The sequence below is a fragment of the Eleginops maclovinus genome, chromosome 12 (assembly GCF_036324505.1).
Source record: "Eleginops maclovinus isolate JMC-PN-2008 ecotype Puerto Natales chromosome 12, JC_Emac_rtc_rv5, whole genome shotgun sequence".
Classification (NCBI taxonomy): domain Eukaryota; kingdom Metazoa; phylum Chordata; class Actinopteri; order Perciformes; family Eleginopidae; genus Eleginops; species Eleginops maclovinus.
Genome location: NC_086360.1, coordinates 21,847,505 through 21,856,451, shown reverse-complemented (window position 1 = coordinate 21,856,451; position 8,947 = coordinate 21,847,505). Strand labels below are relative to the sequence as shown.

The window sequence follows — 8,947 nt, the reverse complement described above, 5'->3', positions numbered from 1 at the left end:
TTCCACTACATTTATGTAATACCTTTAGTTACTTTGCAGATTTGGATTAATGATATGAAATATAATCAACACTTAAATAATACTTTAGTTACACCTGGAGAAACATTGAAAAGCTACCCTGCACTAAACAAAGTAATTAAACATATAATGTATATTATTCTGAAATGGGCCAATCTGCATATGGAGTACTTTCACTTTTGGTACTTTAAGTTTATTTAGATGCAAATACTTTTGTACTTGTACTTAAGTGACTTGGTTGCAGGACTTACTTGTAACAGAGTATTTCTACACTCCGGTACTCCTACTTTTACTTTTACTTGAGTACAAGATTGGAGTACTTCTCCCACCTCTGCTTTTAACACAAGGCAATTCAAATGCTTTACACAAATTATAAACATGAATGATAATAATAATATGCTTCTCAGAAGAGAATTGACCTCTATCTTAAATTAGTCGCAGGCATTGGATATCAGTTACCGTTAAAAAGAAAAAGAATAACAAAGATGTTGTATATAATATTGTTGCACATAGACTTCTCACATACACAATGCTGTCAAAATGAAGGCCTATACAGCTAAAGCATCAAGGAATTCTGTCAAGTCTAAAATAATTCTGCATGATAAATGTATTAAGAGACATTTGGCCAAATTTATTTATTTTCTGTGATGCTATATTGCTGTTATTGATGTAGTGTGCTCTTCTGAGGACAATTCTGTGCACTTTGGACACAATAAAAACGCCTAGTCCAAGGTTCATGAGGTAACATAATTCCAAGCCATAAACTCTAAATAGAAACGTAATGAGATAAATCTTAAGATAATTATCAATGTCATTACCTGCAGCTTTCACGGAACTCGCCGTAATTTATTTTAAAGACCTCAATGAAATAAATGCAATATTTTAATAAAAACGTTATATTGTATATTGTTTCTTTAAGCGTCTTTGTATGGCTTTCATTTCATGTATGTGTTTGTAACATTTCAATAATTATACAGGCAATGTAACACCATAGTATTGTAAAGGGGGTAAAAGGTGATCTCGTGAAGCTCCATCAGTGTGCTCTCTTCTCTTTTATTTGTAAGAGGTAAACTGGATAAGCCCCGCCTTTTCCAGCAATGACGCAGGTACGCGGAAGTGCCGCCAAAACCGTCCGGTCAATTTTAAAAACACACAGGCATGAACGTTAAACAGCTGATGAAATATAATTCAGCGTGATTGATCCTGTTCACAGGCGAAAGGTACGTTTATGAATGACTGTTTGTTATCTGATAATGATTGACAAGGCACACATGTAATGAGATACGACATCCTTCAGGGCTATCAACTCACTTTAGAACAGAGTTGTTATGGATTACTTTTACACTGCTTAAGATATACACTTGTTTCCGTAACAAGGATCCATTCTTCAGGATGGAGAAGGGGGATGCATCCACTAAAGGAGAGGGCCTCCTCTCCAGGATGGCCCTCAATGACAACAAGGCTGGTATGGAGGGTCTTGACAGGGACAGGATCAACAAGATCATCATGGAGTCGTCAAAGGTAAACAACTCAAGTAGACTTGTTCTGCTGTATGCCCTACATATAATCAGTGTTGCAATTACTAGTTACCTGTAAAAGAAATGCAGTCTGTGACCTAATCCAAGTATACAAAATATGAAAGTAATGTAACGTGAATACTTTCGGTTACTTTTGGATTACCTTAATATCCAATGCAATGCAAATAAAAGACAAGAGAAAGGAAATATCAATTAGATGTTTTTTACTCAAGTGTTTTATGTAAGACAACCAAACAATGTGACCCTAGAAAGAAGATCCAAGATATTTAGTTTCAAAAAGTAGGCCTACATAACAGTAAAGTTTACAAAGAAGAATAATCGTAATCCACAAATGTAATCTGTTACTCCCCAAGCCTCCATATATTGTCCTATACATTTAGAACAAAGATAAGTGATGTGTTAGAAAGGACAATGAATGAGCTGTGAGTAATATTAAATATAGGTACAGTTTTACTGCCGGTGTCCAGCGTTGTATGAAAGCTCCATATCTGCAGTTTAGTGACACACAGTCCTAAAAATAAATGTGCTGTTATAGTCCTTTCATTATAGCTGTGCTACAGCATCTGTAACTCTTAATTATCCTTGTCGTTTCTCTGCAGGGGTCTAGATTTTATGAGAACGAGTCCAAGAGAGAGCAGCAGGTGAACCAGCGCATTGAGAAAATGATGCTACAAAAAGCAAAGATCACAGAACAACAGTTAAAGAAAGCCCAGGCTCAGGTAAGACATGTCATGGATGTATCTAGCTATGGTTGGCATTTGGTCATCCCAATACACGTAACCAGACAAACTTAATAAACTATGAATGACAAAGCTACATAATATATAACACCACTTAAGTGTTTTACATCAAAGCTATCTTTATAGGTGGAAAAGATGGTTGCAGAGCTAGAGAGAAGTCGTGATCTCAACCGTCTGATTGTACACGTGGATATGGATGCTTTCTACGCTGCTGTGGAGATGAGGGACTGTCCTGAGCTGAAAGATAAGCCCATGGCTGTAGGATCCATGAGCATGCTGGTGGGTTAAAACAAGTTCTGGGAAAATTGACAGAAATATGACTGACCCGTCAAATTCTAAGAAAAAAAATGAAATTTATAAAAATGACAAAAACTGACAAAAAAATTAATCGAATTCTGCGTAAAAAGGGAAAATTCTTGGAGAAATTGTGACTTATTTGAGCAAACTATATGTATTACTTCACTGGTCAACTTTCTGTCATACAATTTATCACAAACGCTTTAATTACAGATTTGCTATGTGATAATAACTCCAAGTATAATATTACGCAGTGATAGCACTTTTCCCCAAACAATAAGGTAAAGGTCTTCAAAGTCACATTTTATATATTACTTTAAAATCACTGCACTCAGCATACTGTTAACCAATGCCAGTGTTTTATGAATGACACCAAGACACATTTATATTGTTATATTCAGATCTCTTCCTCCCTCTTTTAGTCAACATCCAACTACCATGCCAGGAAGTTTGGAGTCCGAGCCGCCATGCCTGGCTTCATTGCAAAAAAGCTCTGTCCCAACTTAGTTATTGTTCCAACCAACTTTGACAAATACAGAGCTGTGAGTGACGAGGTGAGAGTGATGACAAATCATACACTTCCACAGAGTTACAAAATCTAGAACTTGAATGAAAACACATTGTGTGCAGCAGTTTTGTGGTTTCCTGCTTAAACAATCAGGTGCTCATGAATTTGTGTCCCTCTGTTAGATCCGTGAGATTTTTGCAGACTATGACCCTCAATTCCAGCCGATGAGCCTGGATGAAGCTTATCTGGATTTCACAGAGCACCTGGAACAGAGGCAGAGCTGGCCTGAATCCTCACGAACACATTGCTTCCGCACCAGCAGCACCACTAAAGGTAGGACTTTATAATGCAGAAATGTAGAATGATATCTTGGCACGGTTGGTTGTTTTCGTCTGCAACATCAAATTTACTCACTAATGACTGACAATACGACAGAAAACATTTCATGAACAGGTTCCATACCCTAAAAAATCATCACATTATTGTATGAAATTATTTATTTTCTTTGAAGGTGAAGAGAAGATTGATGTTTCCCAGGAGGCAGAGCCGGAGGAGAGGGACCTCTCTCCGGTCCTGTTTGAGGACAGCCCGAGCTCCTCACCCTGCTTGTCGGGATCTGAAGCTGACGGTGCTGCTGGTGGTGCGTTTGAGGTGTTTGGGACGTCTGTTGAGGAAGCTGTGAGAGAGATGCGTTTCCGCATTGAGCAGAAGACCACGTTGACTGCAAGTGCAGGTGAGCTTAAACCACTCTGACCTGATTAGAGTTGACGATGATTGCAGTGTCTTGCTGTTGATTCCATTTTTTAAAATTGATTTGAGTTGCAGAGAATCATTTTAACACATACTAAATCTCTGTCAACTTCGTTTATCCCTACTTAAAAACTAAATTAAAAACCGTATGATTTGGACCAACAGGAAACGCTACTTTCAGTATTATTCATCCTTTGCAATAACAAACTGCTCCACAACAATAATAACAGTCTTTCCTGCACATTTCGTTCATGTTTATGTTTTACTAGCTGTTTACAAATTCAATATTCAATGATGCTATTCACTCTTCTAGGAATTGCTCCAAACACGATGCTTGCTAAGGTGTGCAGTGACAAGAACAAGCCAAACGGCCAATACAGACTCCCCTCCACCAGAGAGGCAGTCATGGACTTCATCCAGAGTCTCCCAGTTCGCAAAGTACGATGCACATTGCTCAAACTAAAACATAAACACAGAGATTTGTGGTGTAGTTTTCAAATTATGAATAGATATCGCTATGTAATCATGTGTTTTTGTTTTATAAAAGGCAAACAGATGACAAGTAAAGTGATAAATGATGTGCTGCAACTAGGAAAACTGGTGTAAAGGCACTTTTTATTATCAATATTTAAAGATAATAAAGAATGTGTATTCTTTCAGGTTTCTGGCATAGGAAAGGTGAGTGAGAAGATGCTGAACGCTCTGGGCGTCAGTAGCTGTTCTCATCTGGGCCAGCAGATGGCGTTGCTGTCGATGTTGTTCTCGGAGACAGCCTGGCATCATCTCTTGCAGGTTTCCCTGGGTCTGGGCTCTACACATATACAGAGGTACTTTACTGTCTGCTTAACAAAACACAACTGGTAAAGGAGAGTCAGGTTCAGAGAGTGGAGATAATATCTGTCCTTGCTTTTATACAGGCACGAAGAAAGAAAAAGCATGAGCACAGAAAGGTATGTTTTGAATGGATAATAATAAAACTGTCATTTTAAAGTGTCCAACGCTCTTAACTCTTCCTCATTTCCTCTCTGTTTCATTCATTTCTCACACTTATTATTTACAGGACATTTAGGGAACTGAGTAAAGTCGAGGAGCAATTTTCTTTATGCAGAAAGCTCTGTGAAGAGTTAGCAGAAGACATGAAGAAAGAAGCTCTAAAGGTGGTGAACAGGTTGCTTTCTTTATTTTGGAACATGAACAACCCTCTATATTTATCTTATGAATTAGTCATTTCTGTTGAAGACATATGTGGCTACTCGTCTTAGGTTATATCAAACATACACAGGGCTACACAGTATGATCATAGCTTTAATTTGAGAACTGCTGACACACCTGTTTTGATTGTCCAAAGAGAAGTGGAATAAAGCAAGCACTGGTGATATTTTAACGGAAATGGATTGAGATAAAAGGGTTATTTTCGTTTAAAAAAAAGGAGAAAAATACTGTGTTATTTTTGGCCTCCCTGGAATCAACCCCAACAGAATCTCATACAATTACCTCAACCTGTTCAAATCGATAGAGAAAGGACTGCATGGCTTGGCACGACCATCACCCTCCTGCCTGGGCCCCGATGTGGCCTTGATAGCTCCAGGAAATGGAGGGCCATTAAGGAGACAGCGGGGGCTACTATCAGCCTTGGAAATGTCTCCCTGGGAGATGATCACATTACTATGAAGCACTTTTTGCTGCGTTACTCACAAAGTGCATTCTGACAAATCAATCTCTGCTAAAACAGATTTCCATCTCTTGCCTATTTATGGCACTCACTCACAGTATCCTTGATTAAGATTTTAATTAAGAAGTTGTTGGACGTCATACAGAAATTACCTTTACTGTTTTCCCTAAACTGAAATGAACTTTATTTCTTTATTTTCCTGAAGGGAAAAACTGTCACGCTGAAGCTGAAGAACGTCAACTTTGAGGTGAAAACCCGGGCACTGACTCTGTCGTACGCTGTATCTACAGTGGATGAGATCTTTGCTGCTGCTAAGGACCTACTGAAAACAGAAATCGACAATGTTAGCCCCCAGCCGCTCCGCTTGAGGCTCATGGGTAATTAGATGTGTTACTTGCATGTCAACTAATCTTGTAATAGATTTAAATGACCCATGACACGCTGCATGTGGCAATAATAGCACAGTTGGCATTAATTTTGATGTTTTCTCCCGGTAATTTGTTTTTGTGCTCGTAGGTGTGAGGATCTCCGCCTTTGTCAGTTCGGATGACAAAAAGCCGCTGCAGAAGAGCATCATTGGCTTTCTTCAGCAAGGAAAGACAGACTCCTCCCAAGGAATCCATCAAAGGCTTGAAAAAGAGCATCTCGTAAATCCCTCCTCCCAAACAGCGCCATCTGATTGTCTTTCCTCGGCGCAGAAGTGCCAGAGACAAGAGGAAGCTACCTGGGGGAGGGGCTCAAAGACCGGTGAAGAACCCAAACAGTCTTTCTTCCAAAGGGCTCAGGCCAAAAGACTGCAACTCCAGGTAGCAAATGCAAACACACAAGCGGAAGGACATGGGGAAAATGCTTCTGTGATTACTTCCACAGGTATGAATGCTGAAGAGGGTGAAGGATCATCATTAAAAGCACACAACAGTACCTGTTCAGCCTCAGATCTCGAAGGAAAAGATATGGTCCCTCTCGTAGAGGCCCAGGCATCCACATCAGGCTGTGTTGTCACAGTGTCGGAGAGACTCACCTGTCCAGTGTGTTTCGGGCAAGTGGAGACTACTGATTTGAATGTCTTCAACAAACATATTGACCAGTGTCTCAGCAATGCCTCTACAAAGCCAAACCAATATATAATATCTGACACAGAGTCAGATTTTGATCACAGTGACCACAAAGAATGTGAAGTGTTGGAGTCGAACAGAGATGATCCTCAGGAAGACCAACACAGCTTGGGTTCACTTCAGACTGTTTTGTTGATAAATGATGACAACGAAACGCTGACCTCGGGACAGCCTCAGTCATGTGACGATAAAGGCCCCGTCCTCATCTGCCCAGTGTGTCAGCTGACCCAGGATAGTGATGACCTCACTATCTTTAACCACCACGTTGACCTCTGCCTGAACCAGGAGGTCCTGCACCAACTTCGGGGGCAGACATTATCTCCCATAAATCCACCGTCAGCTATAAATAGCAAGGCCATAGGTGAGTGTGTATTAAATGAGGTTGTTCCACACTACCACACTAAAGAGGAACCTCATACTGTGCAAATAATCTGTCATCATTAACCATTTTTAAGTTGATATGGCAGCTAACAGCCCGCATAACAGCATGTATTTTAGTTTTGAGTATGATGACTCACTCTCTTTTGGCTCCACTCTGTTTTTAGGTCGTGTACAGTGGGATTTTAGAGATTTTTTGCTGAAAACAGCTGCAGCCTTGAACACATCATGAATGTCGATGGTGAACCAAATATCTGAAATGTTCTTTTCAGCTCCGTAAAGCCAAAAGGAGCTGCAAATTCTGGTGATAATTTCTGTAGAGAGACGGAGAATCTTTTCAAATAGTTGTCTCATTGTTATTTCTTACATCGTCTCTCTAAAAAAATATTAATTCAAGCCATTTACATTTTTTAGTGTATTGAGTGTATATACTTCTTCTGATGACAGATAGATCCTGTTAGCAACACTTATAAAATGTGGCTGTGATGCATCTTTGGAGTTAACAAAGGGAATGTCTGTTTGGCAGGATGTCGTTGGCCTGTGACCTTGTTATTTACTGACAGTGACATTGTGTGACATCTTTGTATCGATTCCTGCAGAGAAAAGACATCTCATTTCAGCCCCATGGGGCTTCCTTGGCTCTGGTCTTGGAAATGGCTAAATCACTTTCTCACCTTTTCATTCCCTACAATGAACTGCACCCCGGTTTCCTCTTAAACAGGCCTGCCTCAGAAATTGCACTCTTTACATCTCTGACGAGGTGCCGCCATTGTGAGCCTCCACTGTGGATGTCATCTTTTTGTTAGAGAAGAGGGTTTAACTAAAGAAATGTGTTTCTGTTCGCAGACAGAGCCCGTCTCCTGTCAACACAAGCAAGTAAAGGCAAAAGCAAAAGGTGAGACCGCTTGGTTACACATTGTTGCTGTACAAAATGTTGACTCTCTTCATATTCCATGTACTTGAGGTAAAGTAACCAGGGACCTTTTTTCTAAATGACTTTTAGACGGGACTCGCCTTCCTCCCCTCCTTCTAAAAAGGCTAAAGGACTCGGCCCTCACAACACCATCGACAAGTTCTTCAGGTGACGGTGATGCATGGTGTCCCAGTTTTCTTCAGGAAATGAAAAGCCTCCACAGGGAAGGTTTTCATTGAACACAAAGCCATATTGAAGGTTTCTATTTAAAAACCATTTGTAAATCTATGAAATAATGATGAATGAAGCTAAGCATTTGCACTTATATGCCTTATTTGCTATTTATAAGCCATGACTAGACAATAAATTAAAGGTCAATTCTGTTTTAAGTCTAGAGAATTAATGGAAGTATATGTGCACAATTCTTTGTCTATATTTGTTACCGCTGAAGATGAGTGTAATGTTTTTGCAAAGCGGATCAAGAAGTGTTGGTTTTTAATTTATACTCGGAAAATTATCTTATTCATATATTTTCATTTCCAATTGTATTTATTGCAGTTTCCAATGATCATACACAGATGTTTGAATATGAAGATAAGAGACTCCTTCTATCATAATAAAATAAATGTTCTGATGAATTGTTACTGTGGCTGATGTCATTTTTGTACATTTAATTACAGTCAATATTAGTATGACCAACCAAATAAGAGGTTGGCCTACTGAAGAAAGGCCCAAATAAGGCTGTTTTCAAGTTGTATCAAAGTTCATAACTAAAGGTTTGCTTGTTTATGTTCTGAATCGAATAAGAGAAACTAATGCTCGGGTCCTCAGTGGCCGGCAGCAGTTGAATGTGTTGCCTCAGGTTGTGTGAATGACACATTGTTTTGCAGTGCATGTGTAGCTAGTCAAACTTCCCTTGACAAACAAGTTAAACTGCTATTAGAGCCTTATGCTAATCTTTGGTAAACACTGCACTGTGTTCTCAGAAATTAAAGTTAAAAGCACTTTGTATAACTCA

The 8,947-nt window shown here is 39.4% G+C and overlaps 1 protein-coding gene across 2 annotated transcripts; it reads left to right on the top strand.

The window, feature by feature from the left end:
• Positions 1 to 1,112: 1,112 nt before the first annotated feature.
• Positions 1,113 to 8,556, top strand: polk (polymerase (DNA directed) kappa). 2 transcript variants are annotated; one of them, XM_063897734.1, is made up of 15 exons: positions 1,113 to 1,238; positions 1,396 to 1,539; positions 2,156 to 2,275; positions 2,423 to 2,575; positions 3,016 to 3,147; positions 3,284 to 3,434; positions 3,613 to 3,834; positions 4,165 to 4,289; positions 4,512 to 4,678; positions 4,769 to 4,801; positions 4,912 to 5,008; positions 5,729 to 5,900; positions 6,040 to 6,999; positions 7,863 to 7,911; positions 8,020 to 8,556. In XM_063897734.1, the coding sequence occupies exons 2-15, from the start codon at positions 1,411 to 1,413 to the stop codon at positions 8,099 to 8,101; spliced, it is 2,592 nt and encodes an 863-aa protein (XP_063753804.1). In that variant the 5' UTR covers positions 1,113 to 1,238; positions 1,396 to 1,410; the 3' UTR covers positions 8,102 to 8,556. The 2 variants fall into 2 exon arrangements, with proteins under 2 accessions (XP_063753804.1, XP_063753805.1); XM_063897735.1 differs by having other exon boundaries at positions 1,150 to 1,238; positions 1,410 to 1,539.
• Positions 8,557 to 8,947: the final 391 nt, after the last annotated feature.